General features: G+C 41.6%; 2 protein-coding genes across 8 annotated transcripts in view; one reads left to right on the forward strand and one right to left on the reverse strand.

Annotated features, from left to right (window-relative positions):
* The window catches only part of LOC128620040 (inactive serine/threonine-protein kinase TEX14-like), a 16,692-nt gene extending 4,330 nt beyond the window's left edge, over nt 1-12,362 (forward strand). For 2 of the 7 annotated variants that reach the window (XM_053644660.1, XM_053644661.1), the window contains exons 9-30: nt 239-362; nt 1,437-1,615; nt 1,832-1,971; nt 3,143-3,333; nt 3,730-3,838; nt 4,220-4,767; nt 4,898-4,980; nt 5,062-5,135; nt 5,245-5,412; nt 5,598-5,695; nt 5,969-6,082; nt 8,085-8,163; nt 8,330-8,402; nt 8,516-8,673; nt 8,762-8,919; nt 9,010-9,148; nt 9,652-9,795; nt 10,456-10,504; nt 10,587-10,676; nt 10,834-11,044; nt 11,225-11,301; nt 12,014-12,362. In XM_053644660.1, the coding sequence (XP_053500635.1) occupies nt 239-362; nt 1,437-1,615; nt 1,832-1,971; nt 3,143-3,333; nt 3,730-3,838; nt 4,220-4,767; nt 4,898-4,980; nt 5,062-5,135; nt 5,245-5,412; nt 5,598-5,695; nt 5,969-6,082; nt 8,085-8,163; nt 8,330-8,402; nt 8,516-8,673; nt 8,762-8,919; nt 9,010-9,148; nt 9,652-9,795; nt 10,456-10,504; nt 10,587-10,676; nt 10,834-11,044; nt 11,225-11,257 (2,962 nt within the window). In that variant the 3' untranslated portion in view covers nt 11,258-11,301; nt 12,014-12,362. The remainder of the gene's footprint in view (nt 1-238; nt 363-1,436; nt 1,616-1,831; nt 1,972-3,142; nt 3,334-3,729; nt 3,839-4,219; nt 4,768-4,897; nt 4,981-5,061; nt 5,136-5,244; nt 5,413-5,597; nt 5,696-5,968; nt 6,083-8,084; nt 8,164-8,329; nt 8,403-8,515; nt 8,674-8,761; nt 8,920-9,009; nt 9,149-9,651; nt 9,796-10,455; nt 10,505-10,586; nt 10,677-10,833; nt 11,045-11,224; nt 11,302-12,013) is intronic. The other 5 variants (XM_053644665.1, XM_053644664.1, XM_053644663.1 and 2 more) reach the window with 5 other exon arrangements.
* Nucleotides 12,357-18,046, reverse strand: ska2 (spindle and kinetochore associated complex subunit 2). Its single transcript, XM_053644677.1, has 7 exons — nt 17,966-18,046; nt 14,611-14,700; nt 14,277-14,453; nt 14,110-14,184; nt 13,782-13,818; nt 13,120-13,255; nt 12,357-12,982 (listed from the first exon to the last, which is right to left on the reverse strand). The coding sequence occupies exons 1-7, from the start codon at nt 17,996-17,998 to the stop codon at nt 12,850-12,852; spliced, it is 681 nt and encodes a 226-aa protein (XP_053500652.1). The 5' UTR covers nt 17,999-18,046; the 3' UTR covers nt 12,357-12,849.
* Nucleotides 18,047-18,967: the final 921 nt, after the last annotated feature.

Raw genomic sequence — 18,967 nt, forward strand, 5'->3', positions numbered from 1 at the left:
TATTTCCACTGAAACACTGCACCAAGAGCTGAAGCAGTGAGAGAGCGTACGCCAGGTTTAACCCTTTCAGTCCTGTCGAAGTTAAAATAAGACCTGGTTTAAATTCATTTTAACAAAGTGGAACTAGATTCAAAATAATTTAGTTCTATTCATCGGGGTAAGTATAAACAGCATGTGTTGGTGTAAAATTGAAAATAAAAAGACGTTATTGACGTGTGTGTATGTATGTATGTTGTAGTCAGCTGTTCCACCCCCACATTCTGCAGCTGATGGCAGTAAGCTCCTCCAGTCATCTGCAGCAGAGCAAACTGGTGTACGAGAGAGTGCATGTGGGCTCACTGTACACCCTGCTGTACCACAGGGTAACACACACACACACACCACTTAAGTATTAGAAATTTTCTGACAGCTCTGAGTTAGTTAATGAGTTTACTAAATAAGGAGTAAAACAGTTGGGGATGTGCTGTTACAGATAAACAATCAGTGATTGGGTAGTGTGATGAAGTTACCCTTAGCACCTCGAAGTTGATTATTTTCCTCGAACAGCACGTCCCCAAGTGTTTTTTTTTCCTCTTACACCATTTACTAACAAGTGCATGCCTAAAGTGCACTTTCTATCCATTTGTAGTTACAGTTGATGTTTGTGAAACAAGTTCTCACTTGTGTTATAGCAGCTATAAACACACGTTCCCTTACCAGCTCTCTCTTCATTCTCTCTCAACACTAATAAGAAAAAAAACACAGCTTGTTATGCAGGCTATCGGAAACCGCAAAGAGGCGTAAACTCTTCTGTCCTGAAGATGTCGGAAAACTTAGTTACAGCTTCACCTCTGACTGTTACACAGCTCTGACACTGGAGACTCCTTCCATAAATGTCTCCTTATTTTAAGAAAACTTCACCGTAACGATAACGCATAAGAATGTACGTGTTTCTATATATACATATATATATATATATATATGTATATATATATATATATATATATATATATATATATATATATATATATATATAAAGCTGTGATGTGCAGCTACACTACTGTCAGAGCTGCTGTTATAGAGAACTATATAACACTTGACGACCAATCACAATCCAGAACACCAATCCAGTGGTGTAATACTGAGTAACTGAGTTGACTAGTGTTTTTTTATTTAAATACACAAAACGCAGGAGTTGTTGACAGTTTTGTTTTAGTTACTGTGTTTTTCCTGTAAATCGTGTGGGGTCAGGGAACCTGCTAAATGTTGTAGATCTGTAGAAATAGTCTGTATTGTAGAATTTATATAAAATTGTTAGCGTAAGTTGTAATAGAGTGACAGACGCGCCTAAACAACAAGGACATGGCATGCTTACTGAAATATAGGACGTCTATTTCTGACTCACTGACTCAGAGAGTGTGTGTGTGTGCGCGTGTGTGCGTGTATGTATACACCAGCGAGCGGAGTTCCCCGTCCTACAGGTGTATGAGGTTTTGTCACTGATCCTCCAGGTGTGTGAAGCTCTGTTCTACCTGCACAGCCGGTCCCTGGTGCTGCGCTCCCTCTCCTCTCACTCTGTCCTCGTCGTGCACCCAGGGGTTGCTAAGGTCACCGGTCTCGGCTTCACGGTGCCCAGGTGAAAGCACACCTTACTTCACATGGCATCGTGATAACTGTCAGGCAACACAGTGTTATGTTTGATGATATTTATGTAGAAACCACATCAAGCAGTTTATTACATAATAAAGGAAAAGTTGGTGAATTTAACCATCAAATCACAACGTCACGCACTGTGCACTTGCAAATGTGTGTATTTAGGTGTTAACGTGTGTGTGTATTTTTGTCGCTGCAGTGATTGTAGTCCCTCCTCCACTCTGCCCGTCCCTGCGATGCTGTATAACTGGGCAGCTCCTGAAGTGATCAGGAGGAAAGCATGCACAGGAAAAGCAGATCTGTACAGCATCTGTGCTCTCATACAGGAGCTGTACACTGGTACACACACGCACAGAGCACTCTTTACACAAGCAGCACCTACAGAGCAATCATTCATTCCCCCTTAGTGTCACTTTGGTAGGAACGTTGTCTCCTGAGCTGTTATTCGTTCCATGAGTCGTGAAACATTTTTTAGTAACGTTAGTAATGTATTTGCGTTCACGGTGCGAGAACAAAGCACGGTACTGCGGAAAAGTCCCGCGTAAAGCAAAAACACCTTCAATGACCTGAAGTGTTTCTGCATATAAAAACAGACAAGTGGATAATATATACAATACCAGTCAAACGTTTAGACACACTCATTCTTTATTTATTTACCATCCATCCATCTTCTATACCACGTTATCCTTTTCAGGGTGACGGGGAACCCTGGACAGGGTGCCAATCCATCGCAGGGCACAATCACATACGCATTCACACACCAATTCATACACTACGGACACTTTAGACAGGCCAATCAGCCTACGATGCATGTCTTTGGACTGGGGGAGGAAACCGGAGTACCCGGAGGAAACCCCCACAGCACGGGGAGAACATGCAAACTCCACGTACGTGCTAACCACTAAGCCAAGTCTTCACTTATTTACTTTTTCCACATTTTAGAATAACTAAAACTCTGGAATAATGGACCAATGGGAATTATGTTGTGATAAAAAATCCAAAATAAATCAAAATAATTTAATATTTTATCATCTTCAAAGTAGACGCCCTTTTCGCCTAGAATTTCTCAACTGATTTCTTGAGGAATTTCCCTGAGATGCTTTTTAAATAGTATTAAAGGAGTTCCCACCTACGCTGGACTCGTATCGGCTGCTTTTCGGAATATTTCGCTCCAAGTCATCCGTTTAAAAAAAATATTTTTGTAAATAAAATGTTAGTTTTCTAATGAAAGAAATTAATACGTCGGCATGATTATATGTTTGTCTACAACACCAATTTCAAACAGTTAATCACACACCTTCAGATCAAAAGATTTTTAAGATCATGAGAAACATTTCAGTCGAGTGTCTACAAACTTTTGACCGGTAGTGTATAAAAATGCATCAACTACTTATAAAATATAAAGGTACAGAATCAGACTCCTGATGTCTTGTTCATTAAATACTGACTTGATGTTTTCCACCACAAAGTGCTTAAACCATATTTTTTCACAACTGGTGTGTGTGTGTAGATGCAGTTCCGTGGGGTTCTGTGAATCCATGCTGGATAAAGCAGGCCGTAGACGCGGGTCAGGCTCTCTTTGCAGATCCGGCCGTGCCACAGCCGTATTACGACCTGCTGCTGAACGGATTGAAGCCCAGCGCTCAGGAGAGAACCTGCAGCCTCCAGGACCTGCGATACACACTGCGCTTCCACCTCAGCGTGAGTTCATCACAGAGAAAAGAAAAAAAACCATCTTGCAACACACACCCTACAGTCTTACATTCTTCACTCGGTTCAGTTAGATTGAATGTAAACAGTACAAAGAGAAACGCTGTTTCAGCTCGGTCAGGTGAACAAAATAACTACTAACAACACTAAATACTACAGACATGACCATTAGCGCACACAGGTTATACAGGAAAGCAGTGGTGAAGTGTAGAAGTAGTTAAACTCCAATTTAAACTGAACACACAACCTCAGAGCAGTCTTGTTGTATTTTATCTAAGTCATTTTAATTTCTTTAATTTAATTGAATTAGCGGTTACTATAACGAGAAATGAGTTGTGTAGCCGAGTGGCAGTGAGGTGTAGCTGCGTGTCGCTGTGGTAATGACAGGAGCTGAGCGAGAGAGAGAGGAGGAGTGAAACGCGCCCCCTACAGGCCAGGTCAAGCCCACACAGATGGAGCGCAGACATCAGGAAAAATCGAGACAGTGTGCACCCAGGTGAGACTAACGAGGATACAAGGTGCAGTAGAGTGAGTTGAATGTTATGAAAACTTTGACGGCGGTGAAATGAGATGTGTTCTATCAGGGGGAAAAAAGACTTTACACCAAACCTCCAAACGATCACGGTGCACTAGATATACACGTGAAAACGAAAACAGAGTTCGGCATCAAGCCACAACCTGACTCAGGTAGGGGGTGTGGCCTAAAGCTGGAGATGTATACCAGAATGATTTAGATGATCGTAAATTTCACGTTATATTTGTAGATTTAATATAAGACCAACTTTTGAACGCACAAATAGGCAGCTGTGTGATCAGACATTGAGGTTTTCAGCTTCCATTGGGAATATTTCCTTGTCTTTTTTTTTTTTTTCCTCAGATGAGCAGCAGGTGGTGGATAAGGTAAATCAGGACCAGCTCCGAGAGCTAGACAGCTTTTTGGAGAACCAAACAAAGCAAAAAAGTTCCCTCATTAATCTCCAAAATGAAGCGACAGAGTGCTGCACGTCCTCGGACACCATCCTCCAGGACATTTCCTTCCGGGACATCCTACCCCTGGATGAGTCGCACCTTTCGTCCCGCCCTCCATTTGTAGAGGAAGAGTACACGGAAGAAGAAGAAGCGAGGACCCAGTCTTCCATTTGCAACCACGTCAGCTCCATTGTCCTGAACCTGAAAGTGTCTCAGCTGCTGCGGCAGCAGGTGGAGAGCAGCTTAGATAAGTTTGAGTCGAGGATAATGGGAAACACGTGCTCCGGAATCCCACAGTTCGACGAGCCAGACGGGTGTAGAGGCAGACAGGTGGTGATGCTGAAAGCAGCAGGACCTCCATCATATAACTACATACCCAGTGTGATGCGTCAGGAGATGGAAGAAGAAGTCACAGAGTTCTGCTCTGCTGGAGAGGAGAGCTTCGAAAGTTCTGAGGTATTAAACTCATAATAATAATAATGAACTAATTATCTGTACTGATGAGGATGGGTGTGGCCTAATATTCTAATGAGCAGGTTCTAGGTGAGTGTGTAGAATGAGCCAAGAGCATGCTTACCTCTGACAGGGAGATAAAAACATCTCTCAGAGAGACAGGAGGACGAGGGGAGGACAGGAGCAGGCAGTCAGATTCACTGAGGAGTGTGACGGGTACACACACACAGTATATACATACTTTCTATAATACTTTTATATAATTATAAAGTATATACATTAGAGTTATCATTTCAGGTTGTACCAGTCATCAGCGGCATGCACATCACAGGAGCTTACGCAAAACCAGCGTGCTGAACACAACTGGACCAGTGAGTCGAATAATTCATCATCTACTTATAATTATTTTAGCATTAAAACGGGTTCAGTTAAACTGGCTTGCTATTTATATTATTTGTATTGTTACTCGCCTTACCTGAGCAGGTGAGGTGAGCGCGGCAGTGGCTTGGATGACGCGGGGTTTCCTGAGCTGTGCTGCAGGGGCACTGGTGGAGAGCAGTGACAGTGAGGAGGCGCAGGAGCAGCCGCAGCGCCCCCTGATGGACGCACAGGAGGACGCAGAGGAAGCTCTGTTCAAGAGCTTCGCAGGTGCAGCAGCATCTCACTCTTAGTGTTAATCAGTTTAGAGAGAGAGAGAGAGTGTGTGTGTGTGTGTGTGTGTAGATAGGTAAAGTAATATATTCTCAGGTTGCACGCCGGACACACCGTGATGCTCAGACGTCTTTTTACATTTTTTTTTACCGAATTTCTCCCCTTTGTCGTTGTTCCACCAGGTGTGCACAGTGAGAGTGAAGAGAGCACTGACTTCCACACCATGAATCACACCTTCACACTGCCCAATGCTGTGTATGAGGTCAAAGGTCAACACAGGGTAACCAGTCATTATGTACTAATAATAACTGTAATAACAGTACAGTGTGTTATTACTGCCTAAGAGCTGCGCGGATTCTTACACACCACACCTGTGTATTCTGTCGTGTGTGTGTCTCTCTGTGTGTGTCTCTCTTTCTGTCTCTCTCTGTCTCTCTCTCTGTCTCTCTCTGTGTCTCTCTCTGTGTCTCTCTGTGTGTCTCTCTCTGTGTGTCTGTGTGTCTCTGGGTCTCTGTGTGTGTGTGTGTGTGTGTGTGTGTGTGTGTGAGATCAGGAGGAGGACGGTTCAGACTCGGACTACGATCAGTCACCTCTGGAACCTTCCAGCATCTTCTACACTCCAAAACACAATCAAGAAAACACCCACGCTAAAGAGGAGCTGTCACAGGTATGCTTAATTCAAATCACACACACACATATATACACCCAGACACACACACACACACACCTACAGTATCTCACAAAAGTGAGTACACCCCTCACATTTTTGTAAATATTTGATTATATCTTTTGATGTGACAACACTGAAGAAATGACACTTTACTACAAAAGTAGCAAGTTTACTATGTAAAGTAGTGAGTGTACAGCTTGTGTAACAGTGTAAATTTGCTGTCCCCTCAAAATAACTCAACACACAGCCATTAATGTCTAAACTGCTGGCAACAAAAGCGAGTACACCCCTAAGTGAAAATGTCCAAATTGGGCCCAATTAGCCATTTTCCCTCCCCGGTATCATGTGACTTGTTAGTGTTACAAGGTCTCAGGTGTGAATGGGGAGCAGGTGTGTTAAATTTGGTGTCATCGCTCTCACACTCCCTCATACTGGTCACTGGAAGTTCAACATGGCACCTCATGGCAAAGAACTCTCTGAGGATCTGAAAAAAAGAATTGTTGCTCTACATAAAGATGGCTTAGGCTATAAGAAGATTGCCAAGACCCTGACACTGAGCTGCAGCACGCTGGCCAAGACCATACAGCGGTTTAACAGGACAGGTTCCACTCAGAACAGGCCTCGCCATGGTCGACCAAAGAAGTTGAGTGCACGTGCTCAGTATGATATCCAGAGGTTGTCTTTGGGAAATAGACGTATGCGTGCTGCCAGCATTGCTGTAGCGGTTGAAGGGGTGGGGGGGTCAGCCTGTCAGTGCTCAGAACATACTCCGCACACTGTATCAAATTGGTCTGCATGGCTGTCGTCCCAGAAGGAAGCCTCTTCTAAAGATGACGCACAAGAAAGCCCGCAAACAGTTTGCTGAAGACAAGCAGACTAAGGACATGCATTACTGGAACCATGTCCTGTGGTCTGATGAGACCAAGATAATCTTATTTGGTTCAGATGGTGTCAAGAGTGTGTGGGGCAACCAGGTGAGGAGTACAAAGACAAGTGTGTCTTGCCTACAGACAAGCATGGTGGTGGGAGTGTCATGGTCTGGCGCTGCATGAGTGCTGCCAGCACTGGGGAGCTACAGTTCATTGAGGGAACCATGAATGCCAACATGTACTGTGACATACTGAAGCAGAGCATGATCAGTATGCAGTATTCCAGCATGATAACGACCCCAAACACACCTCCAAGACGACCACTGCCTTGCTAAAGAAGCTGAGGGTGAAGGTAATGGACTGGCCAAGCATGTCTCCAGACCTAAACCCTATTGAGCATCTGTGGGGCATCCTCAAACGGAAGGTGGAGGAGGACAAGGTCTCTAACATCCACCAGCTCCGTGATGTCATCATGGAGGAATGAAAGAGGACTCCAGTGGCAACCTGTGAAGCTCTGGTGAACTCCATGCCCAAGAGGCAGTGCTGGAAAATAATGGTGGCCACACAAAATATTGACACTTTGGGCCCAATTTGGACATTTTCACTTAGGGGTGTACTCATTTTTGTTGCCAGCGGTTTAGACATTAATGGCTGTGTGTTCAGTTATTTTGAGGGGATAGCAAATTTACACTGTTACACAAGCTGTACACTCACTACTTTACATTGAAGAAATGACACTTTGCTACAGTGTTTTCACATGAAAAGATATAATCAAATATTTACAAAAATGTGAGGGGTGTACTCACTTTTGTGAGATACTGTACATACATATACACACACACACAAATAAATAATTGAATAATTAAATGTCAATTGTGTATAAATAAACAAACCAGTATATTTTATTTTATTGAGCTTTTTATTTTATTAAGTTGAGCAAAATATAAAATGTATATTTTTTAAAAGTATATTTAAAAATGAAATTAAATGATTTAACTACTCTGGCTTTAACGTAAATACACCTTTTTTGTGTATATAATTTTTTTTTTTTTTCTGATTCAATTTTTAAGCCTTATTTTTATTTAGTAATATTGATTTAATCCATTATATAATGCACGTGTTTCCGTTAGACGCCTAATTCAGAGGATGATCCGGACGTGACAATAGAGGTGTGTCGCCCTGACATGACCGTAAAGACCACATTCAGAGGTACGAGGTGCTGATTTAGTGGCACTGACTCCCCACCTGGGGCGTGTAGGTGGCCTAGGTAGTAATTAGGGATTAGGGTGCACAGTGGATATTTCAGCGGGTCTGTAATGTTCAGGTCTGTGTGTTTTATATTCATGTACATGTTGATGGCGTGTGTTTTGTTCAGAGTGTCAATCTTCACCAGAGGAGCCCGAACACACTGAAGCAGAATCAGCACCGCCGTCTGTACACACCACCAGGTAAAGTGCAGTAAACACCTGTACTCACCTATACACACTGTGTCACCTTTACACACTTATTCTTAAACGTAGAAATATTTTCTGGAAATATCTTTTGTCTGTGTTTGTGTAAGGAGCAGTCATATGGCAGATATAGCTGATCTCTCCAGCATCACCTGTTCACCTGCACAACTCCAGGAGTGGGTGGGGCAAAACGAAGCCCGGCCTAGCCCACACAGCACACATTTCCCACCATGCAACAGTACCCCATGCAGCCCGCGTACACACACAGGTACACCTACACCTGTACATGGAATTTACTTTTGCGTACTTTTATCTGTGTACTAAACCGTACGTTGTGTGTGTTTACATTTCTGTAGCAGGTCGAGGCTGTAGCGCCCCCCGCAGGGAGGAGGTGTGTGTTTCCCCACTCGTCCCTCACCTGCAGTCTCTGATGGAGACGTCTCCATGGGGCAGCGCAGAGTCTCCGTCCCGCACAGAGAGCTACAACACGGCCAGACTGGAGCGCACTGACACGGTCAGCGCGCGCCATCAGAATAAAGATCAGCCACTTTAATCACTTCTCCATTATCTACTGGATATTTACTGCTGTTATCTGTGTGTTCAGATACACTGGTCTGTGCCTGAGAGGAGTTTTCCTCAGGGGGATTCAGAGACGCCCAGCTCTGGCAACCAGGAGTTCATTACAGCCAGCTCAGGGGTCAGACACAGTGAGGAGAAGAGCCAGGACCACAGTGACACAGCAGGCAGGACGGAGTTAAAACACACACACACACACACACACTGATTACGCTGAGTGCTGAGAATAATTCACATTATCATTACAGTTCCTGTTCTGGATTACGTTATAGCAGCTATAAACACTCGTTCCCTCACCAGCCCTCTCTTTATTCTCTCTTCAAGTTAATAATAAATTTTAAAAATCGCAGCTTGTTACGCACATTAGCGAGAAACCGCACAGAAGCGTAAACTCCTCTGTCCCGAAGACTTCGGAAAACTTAGTCACAGCTTCACCTCTGACTGCTACCAAGCTGTGTAATGACATGGCAAATAAAATAATAGGAATAAATACAAGCTCTGATGTGCATCAGGTCCTTCCGGAAAGACGGACCGAGCACTGTGTGAGGAAGAGGAAAAGCAGGAGGAAGTGATGAAGGACACAACGCGCTAACTGTGCCTAATTCACACACTTATATAACACTCACGCCACCTGCTGGTCAAACGCTGAGTGCTCACATCACTCTCTCAGCAGTGGCTGATGACCATGAAGATACGTTCATTGAGGAAGAGGAGGAGTGTAACAAACTGTCAGATGCTGAGCAGCATGCAGAATCATACGGGCAAGAAATTCCAGAAGGGCAAGAAGCACAACATCCTGATCCAACACAGAGACGTACAAACTAAACTTATCATCATCATTATTATTAATATTATTATCATTATCATGCAATTTAAATGCTGCTCAAATTGCTTTGAAACACCACAATTACAATAAATAAAAGAAATAATGAATAAAGGTAATAAATAAATGTGATAATGGTATAGCATTAATAAAAGACTAAAATTAATGATGTACAAATAATTATAAAATTTCTAAATAGTGTTGTGATAATTATTTAAAAATATAAAGAATATAACATCTAATATTTTAAATATTATAGTAAATAAATGAGTAAATGTAAGGCAAAAGCTAAAGTTGATTTGGAACAGGGCAGCCATTAATGATGCATATTGATATATATAAATAATAAATATTATTTTAACATTTTTAAAACATAAATATAGTACATTTAATGTCAATTAAAGTTGGATTTTGAGTGTTGTTAAAGTAAGGCAACCACATTGGTTTGGAACACAGCCAGGCAAATAATAATAATAAAATACATATATATTATAGATGCGTCATGAGTAATATATGTATTTCCTAATTAAAGTATTACTAAAGATGCATTTTTTTAATTTTATTTTTACGCCATCGTTCATCATGATGTTAATGTATTTGAAACAGCTGGTTAGATGATCAGAGCTGAATGAATGTGTGTGTGTGTTACAGCATTAGAGTGTGACACAGAAAAAGACCGATCTTTAGAGGAGGCTAAAAGGTAAAGATCATTAACGTCACTCTGGTGTTATTAACTGTGAATGTAGGATTAGTGTGTAATAAACGGTTACATGACCTCACAGAGCAAACTCCACCCTGGACGAGGTTCTGCAGGGCCTGCTGGAGAACCCTGAGGCACAGAGAACCGTGAGAGGAGCTGCAGTAATTACGGAGTACGTGTTTATCATCTAGTAATGATGTTCTCTTCCTCTACACCTCCATCACACTCCGTCTGTCTATCACTTCCTGTCTGTGTGGAGTCTGATTTCCTGCACCTGTCTCTGGGACTCCATCTCTGTCCCACGACATCACTTCCTGTCATCACTCTAGAATGTTATCATCCTATCCTGTTAGTGTGAGCGCAGGATCTGATCAGGAAGAGGAGCGGGTGTTTGGACAGAGTGTGAGTGCGGAGCGGGGAATCTGTCAGCAGTTGGAGGAGGAGGAGGTGATCCTGGAGGAGGACTTCAGCTGTTCCAGAGGAGATGCCAGTGAAGGAGCGGCAACGAAAGGAACAAAGACAAAAACACACTCATCTCAGGTCTCACACACGCACACAGTGCAGGAAAGATGCACACTGCCGTTTAACTTTAATAACTTAAATAACATGTTTTCTCTCTGCTGAAACGTCATGATGTCAGTGTTTAACCCCTCCCACCTGGAGCAGGTAACCGAGTGTGAGCTGATCCACACGCCCGCTGTGTGTTTATTCCCCGTTTAGGTGTCAGGATCGGACATAGAGAAGCTATCTTAAGATTTTGAGCTAGAACATTACTCCATCTGGAGCCAGCAGCACAGGTACATCGCTGTACACACACACACACACACACACACACTGCAGCGCAGGTACACCGCTGTACACACACACACACACACTGCAGCGCAGGTACACCGCTGTACACACACACACACACACACTGCAGCGCAGGTACACCGCTGTACACACACACACACACACACACACTACAGCGCAGGTACACCGCTGTACACACACACACACACACACTACAGCGCAGGTACACCGCTGTACACACACACACACACTACAGTGCAGGTACACCGCTGTACACACACACACACACTACAGCGCAGGTTCACCGCTGTGTACACACACACTACAGCGCAGGTTCACCGCTGTGTACACACACACACACTACAGCGCAGGTACACCGCTATACACACACACACACACACACACACTACAGCGCAGGTACACCGCTATACACACACACACACTACAGCGCAGGTACACCGCTATACACACACACACACTACAGCGCAGGCACACTGCTGTACATACACTACATCTCTAAACAATTATTAGCACTACACACAAACTCAACCTTTACACAGTGTGGGCGTGTCCTACAATCATCAGTAACATTAAACTCCTCACTGTGGGTGTGTCCTAAATCACAGTTTTAGTTGTTTTGTTTTATTGTCAGTTCTTGTCATTAGACCTGTCTCTGATTGAGGAAATTAATGAATTGATTTGTTCTTTAATCTGCAGATGGATTGTTCTGGAGCACACACCCAGGATCGAACACTGAGTGAACCCAAAAACAGGAGTCTAATGGAGCCTCCTGGAGAAGGATCTTCCAGCATGTTCTGTTCTGCGTGTTCGAGTCCTGCGTGTTTGTGTTCCGCGTGTTTCAGTCCCGCATGTTTCTGTTCCAGGTTTTACAGTTTTTTAAGTTAGAAAAATTTGAAGCCTTTTAATGAAAATATTCATCACAGTAATTAATAAACGTCACAATAATTTAACTATTAGTTTTAATTCTTGATCCTTGTTTGTCTAATCTAATGTTCTAACTGACACTTGTAATGTGTAATAAATGTTTATTAAATACAGGTTGGAATTTATAGTTTAATGAGACTTTAATTAAACACATCACACACACACACACAGATTCAGTAACACAATGAAAAGAACATTTCCACGCTATGACTCATCCACGGAAACATTGCTTTTTGTGTATAAAAATAGTGCAATTTGGACTTTTTCCAGCTTTACTATATTATAATGATGGTACATTTTGAAATAATCTACCTGTTCTCACCTGACTCGGTGTTGACCTGGGAGAGATGGTGAACAGAATTATGGGATTGCGCTCGCTCTCTCTCTGTATGCCACACTGTTAGAAATACCGTGCGTCTGAAATGTTATAACGGGTTACTGACACACAACTAATCTGAACATCGTATTTAAGTTTCTAAAAACGACGTTTCCCAGAGTATGAAGTGATAAATGTCATTTAGAGGAGAACGCAGAGTCTGATGCTCTGGAACTCGTTTATTTCCGAGCGTACGAGTGTAGAGCGTGTGTTCAGTTCGGTGATTTTATCCTCAGTGTGAGGACGGGAGAGAGACAGAGCCTTTCCTATCCAGCTCAACAAGGCCGAGGTGCTTCAGCGTCTTAACTGCAGCCTCGCTCACTCTCATGTTCAATTTCCTCATCTTCTGCAAACTCAGAGGCGCTCTGAGGAGAGAGGGAGAGAGAGAGCACTTAGAAAACAATAACAATGTGTTCCATTAAGACAACAGACAGTACATTAACAATTCTCTGATCAGCGGGGTTATTATTTTTGCCAATAGTATGTGTGTGTGGCTCCACACCTGTTGTTGTCTGAGGAGAAGTGTTCGGTCAGCTGTGTGTACAGGGCATTGACGTCACTGAGCTTGATGTTTCCTCGTACGCTTCGCGGAACGGCTTCGAACTCCGCGTCCTTCACGTCTCTGCACTTCTCCTGCGCTGACAAACACAACCGTGTCCATGTTTAATTTTCACAAATCAAACAAAGTACGCTTGTTAAACGTTTCTGACGAACTCCTTGTGGTCTACAGTTTACCCAAACACGTTTAGTATTGGTTATGGCGCCCCCTACTGACAAACACACCAAATCTAGTGGATAAGTCATTCAATTATTTTACAAATTAATATTGGGAATACTTAAGATGCAGCGTTATTGAGTGCTAACGCTAACTGGGTTTCCTTGAAACTTACTGAACGTTCTGTTCTGTATTCCAGCCTTTTGGATTTCCTAGATTAATAATTACTTTTAAATGTACACAGTACGATCCGTAGTGTTGAATTAACACCCAGAGTGTTCGTTTGTCTCCATATAAACACTGTAGGGCGTTAAATCGACACTCAGATTCATAGTGTCCATGTGAGGTCACTAATCAGTTTAAATATGTTTTTATAATGTACACGACCTCATCATTTCCTATTATGAGCAATTAATTTTTTGCTATAATGATTAAATCCCCACACTTACAGTTAGACTCTTGCTGTGTGTGCGCTTCACACTGTGTCTACAGGGGGGCAGGATGAGAGAGAGAGAAAAAACATATTTATTCATACAATAAAATTACACAGAATAACCAAATAATCGACTGACTGATTAATCCGAAATTGTACGTAGAAAAGTGTGTAGGAATGTTTTTAGTCGTTTCTAAGGACCAAGAAGTACTAAATCGTATTTTAATAAAACCGATAAATAAACATTTCCTTACAACAAAGGTTTAGGTGCATCATAGCATTAATTATCTACTGTAATCATTATGCCAGTGGAAGTCCTCGCAGAGACTGTGTGTGTGTGAGACCTTTATAGACAGAGCTGTGACGGACGAACAGAGGGAATCTCTTGCTTCCTGTTCTTCCTGTGTGAGTGGAGGAACCTGCGACAGAACGTCACACTAATCTGTTATTTCTGTGAGAAACTCAGCTGTGTTAAACGACGTGTTAACCGTGTGTTGTGTTAGAGTGTTACCTGCATGTCTGTCGTGTTCTGCAGCTCCTCCACCAGCTTCACCGTGGTGTTCAGGTGAGATCTGATCGAATCCATCGAGCGTTTCTGCTCAGCGGCGATCTCCTCCATCTGCACACACAGAGCGCCGTGGCGAGCCTTAATGGCCGCCAGACTCTCCAGCAGCTGAACGGGGTTCCCCTAACATACACAAACACACAGTTTTATTTAAACCCCACAATAAAGTTAATGAGCAAAAAAAATATGAGCAAACATTTTAAAATCATCATCATCATCATTATTATTATTATTATTATTATTATTATTATTATTATTATTAAGTGACTGCGTGTCAGACCTCAGCGGTGCTGTTCTCCCGAGCACTCGTCATGAAATCGAACTTCAGACGCTTCTCCACGTACTCGATATCCGCCTCGGCCTTCTGGAACTGCAACAACAACAACGCTGTATGGATTAAATATATAACCAAATATAGAACAATTATTCAGAAAAAATCTAAAACTAATTCCTGAGTTCAGTAATGAATAACCAAATGGATAATATAGTAATAATAATAATAATAATAATAATAATAATGAGATGAAGAAGAAGAGGAAGACATGTAACACTCAAATAAATCAATAAAATCATATTTAAAACAACAACAAAGGATTAAAGAGCAAATATTTCAGATAGGGTTATTTTATTTAATTCTAATGGAACTAACAGATTAAAAGCCAATATTACATTATTTAACAACATTAAATAATTTATAATTTCACCAACAGCTAAAATTTTATAAATAATATAAATGAAATATTAATTATACAATAAATACATTTACAGTACATAAATAAATTAATGTAAATGAAATAATTTTACAAAATTATATATTATATATATATATATATAATTTTGTAAAATTCATTCATATATTTATTTTTATATATATATATATATATATATATATATATATATATATATATATATATATATATATATATATATATATATACACACATACACACACACACACATATATATATATATATATACACACACACAATGATAATAAAAGTAAGAGTAATCCCTCACAGAATAAAATAATTAAAAACCACTAAAAACTAAAATAATACTAATAGTTAATTCAATACCAATGTAGACAATGAGCCTACAAAAAACAATAAAGAAAAAATATAATTAAAAAATGCTATGAATTTTAAAGCTAAATAAAAAGTAAAACCTTTTTTAAAATAAGTAAATAAATAATCTCCAGTCTCAGTACTCCAGTGGAGTTTAACCCAAAACCTGAAACCCTATAAGCAATATTGCACTACTCTGAACACAGCGCACAGCAGAGACAATACTGATAGGGTCTCAGGAATCAGGAACACACACACACACACACACACACACACACACACACACACACACACACGTGCTCCAGCTGTGCACAGATGCTTTGACAATACTATTGCACTGCTCGCTGTGTGGTACAGTAGTGCAATGATGTCAGAGCTCCTGTAAACAGCACCGGCCTCGAGGAGGAGGAGGAAGAGTGTGAGAAAGATCTCGGAGAGAAAAACCCAGCCAATGCCCTTTTAACATTGCACTGCTCTCAGAACCACGGCACCAGTAGTACAACATAAAAGGGGCACTGGACGGATGGAGGGACAGACGGAGGGACTGAGGGAGGGAGGGACAGAGAGACACTGGTTCTTCTTCTGCAGGATGAAAGTTAGTGTTAGATTATGAACCTGCAAAACAAACAGTTACATCACACACCAAGGTCTCGATTCCTCTTCAACACATTCCACTAATTATTCAAAGAACTTAACTGGAGTTGATAAAGTAACAGAATAACCCTAACCCTCATAAATCCTTCATAGAGCCCTCATACAGCATTCATAGAGCCCTCATACAGCCCTCATAGAGCCTTCATAGAGTTCTCATACAGCTCTCATAGAGCCCTCATAGAGCCTTCATAGAGCCCTCATACTGCCCTCATAGAGCTCTCATACAGCATTCATAGAGCCTTCATAGAGCTCTCATACAGCATTCATAGAGCCCTCATAAAGCCTTCATAGGGCTCTCATAGAGCTTTCATAGAGCTCTCATGTAGCCTTCATAAATCCTTCAAAGAGCCCTCATACAGCCTTCATAGAGCCCACATACAGCATCCATAGAGCACACATACAGCATCCATAGAGCCCTCATACAGGCTTCAAAGAGCCCTCATACAGGCTTCAAAGAGCCCTCATACAGCCTTCATAGAGCCCTCATACAGCCTTCACAGAGCCCTCATACAGCCTTCACAGAGCCCTCATACAGCCTTCATACAGCATCCATAGACCCCTCATACAGCCTTCTTAGAACCATCATAAATCCTTCATAGAGCCCTCACAGAGGCCATTCATAGAGCACTCATAGAGCCTTCATACAGCCGACAGAGGCCATTCATAGAGCCTTCATCAAGGCCATACATACAGCTTTATCAGTTGTAATGAAGTTACTTTAGATAAGGAATCAAATCAGCGTTGTTGTAGATTTCAGGACCCTGGAGGAACTGATGCATGGCTCTTTTTATCTAATGAATTAATTTGACTCTCTTTTCTTCATGTCTATCTCCCGCTCGCATGTTTGCCAGCTGCAGGGTCATTGCTGATACGCACTCCTCATCTTGTGCTTTCATTTGACCAGAAATTACAACATTTAATATAACTCTCTCCTCATCCTCGTTCTCCATCCCTACAGGACCGATACCGAGTCCCACATCACTGCATGCCTAATCCTGAGCTCACACCTGATTTATTTACCTGTTTACAGTTAGTGCTGCCTTCTACATATAATTAAACGCCATCGAGCAAAGTGGGACTGAATGGATTTTGTCTCTCTCCCACCTTGAGGAGTGGCTGGAGATCCTGAGGAAAAAGACGTATTCGCCTCTCCACCTGTCTGTGCATTAAAGCCGGGCCTCCTGCGTTATCAACCCCTTTACAGCACCTGTGTGTGTATGTGTGTGTGTCCTTTCCTGTACATTGTGCTCTCTCACACTGTTAACAGTATTCCACTGTTATGTAACAGGAATTTGTAGTTTATCTCTTATTTAACGCAAATTTTATCTTTATGCTACACATTGATATCATGCTATGTGTGTGTAAGTTTTCACCTACACTGTAATAAATAAAGTTTTATTTTATTAACTCTGAGACCTCAAAGGTCATGGACGTGGAGCGTGCGCGCGAGCCCCTCGGTACGCGTGTGAGCGCGCATTCCCGGGAACGCGGGCACGGCCTCCTCGTGAACGCGCATCATATACTCTCCCACTCGTTGTCCTCGTCGTACGGCGCGTAACGGCAAAATGAGCACTTTTATTGCCCGTGAGCCACAGTTTTCACCTTTTACTCACTATAACAGCATTAACGGGGCGACCTAGTTACATTTAAGTGTTAGGAAATGTCTTACGTAAAAATTAATAAATAAAAAGCAGGCGAGATGTGTTTTGGGGTATTTTCTCGCCTTAGAGCGCGCGCGCGCGCGCCGTTAGCCAGCGTCAAGCTGAGGCGATGGACGAAATTTAGCGTTGGAACATATGATATATACGTTAAAGATAAATGACGTTGAACGATAAGCACACGTTGATGATTTATATCTTATTAAACAGTCTGGTTGAAAAATTTTATATCAAAATAAAAATCAACCTCAGAGCTTACCATCGCCTCCAGCTTATCAACTGCTGTCTCCATGTTGAATAGTTTACATTCCTGAAGCAGCCCCGGAAATACGGCGCGAGGAGCGAGTGTAACGCGTCTTCCTATTGGCTGAGCCGTTCCGAATAGTGATAGGTGATTGGTCGGTGAGGAGACGCCGCAGCGAGAGAAAGGCGGGGTTTTATAAAATGGCGTTCTAAATATCGGGCGAATCCCAAATCAGCCCCTGACTCCTACGTTAGCGCACTACATAGAGAGTAAAACAGCGGTGTTTTTGCGCCATATATAGTGCACTACATGTCGGATAGAGCCCTTAATCAGGTTTCGAGCACTGGTTGGATAAAAGTCATACAGCTATTGGACAGTACATTTCAAAAGTGTGGACGGTTTGTGTCAAAAAATATTATGTATATATATATATATATATATATATATATATATATATATATATATATATTCGATTTTGTTGTTCTACTTTCATGTAGAAATGTTGTATGAAACTATATATTATAATAAGATGTTATAATGAAGTTGTTTTAAAACTTCCCAGGTACATTTTTAACGACTACTCGGAACCAGTAAACATTTTAAAAATATTTTCTTGCAATGTAGAAATTGTAGCAGTTACATTATTGTTATATTGTTGTCACGAAAATGACAAATGTGCCTTCTCTCTTTACATTCTTATTGTCCGCTCCATGGTATCTTATAACTTGCAAGAATGATGTTGAATATGGAGGACGATATGAAGTGTGATTTAAAAATATTTTTAAAAAAATAAACACGAAATTCTGTCAAACAACTTAATTTCTTTAAGAGTAATAAAAAAATGTCTTCCAGCTTTCAACATTAATGAATTAATTATTCTCTTGTCTTATCTAGATTTTACGTAGAATTAAGTGAAGGAATTCTGAGGTACTCGAGTGACCAATCGTGTATCACCTGGACAAATGTCGAACCAATCGTCAGCGAGTTTTCGCAGGAAATTATGATTGACACAGCTTT

The sequence above is a fragment of the Ictalurus furcatus genome, chromosome 16 (assembly GCF_023375685.1).
Source record: "Ictalurus furcatus strain D&B chromosome 16, Billie_1.0, whole genome shotgun sequence".
NCBI lineage: Eukaryota > Metazoa > Chordata > Actinopteri > Siluriformes > Ictaluridae > Ictalurus > Ictalurus furcatus.

Bases quoted from the DNA above. Each gene is read 5' to 3' on its own strand.
- ska2 (XM_053644677.1), bottom strand. From the start codon at position 17,998: ATGGAGACAGCAGTTGATAAGCTGGAGGCGATG. The intron at 14,701-17,965 runs GTAAGCTCTGAG...TTGTTGTTGCAG, and splicing joins TTGATAAGCTGGAGGCGATG to TTCCAGAAGGCCGAGGCGGA. The intron at 12,983-13,119 runs GTGTGGAGCCAC...CTCTCTCCTCAG, and splicing joins TTCTCCTCAGACAACAACAG to AGCGCCTCTGAGTTTGCAGA.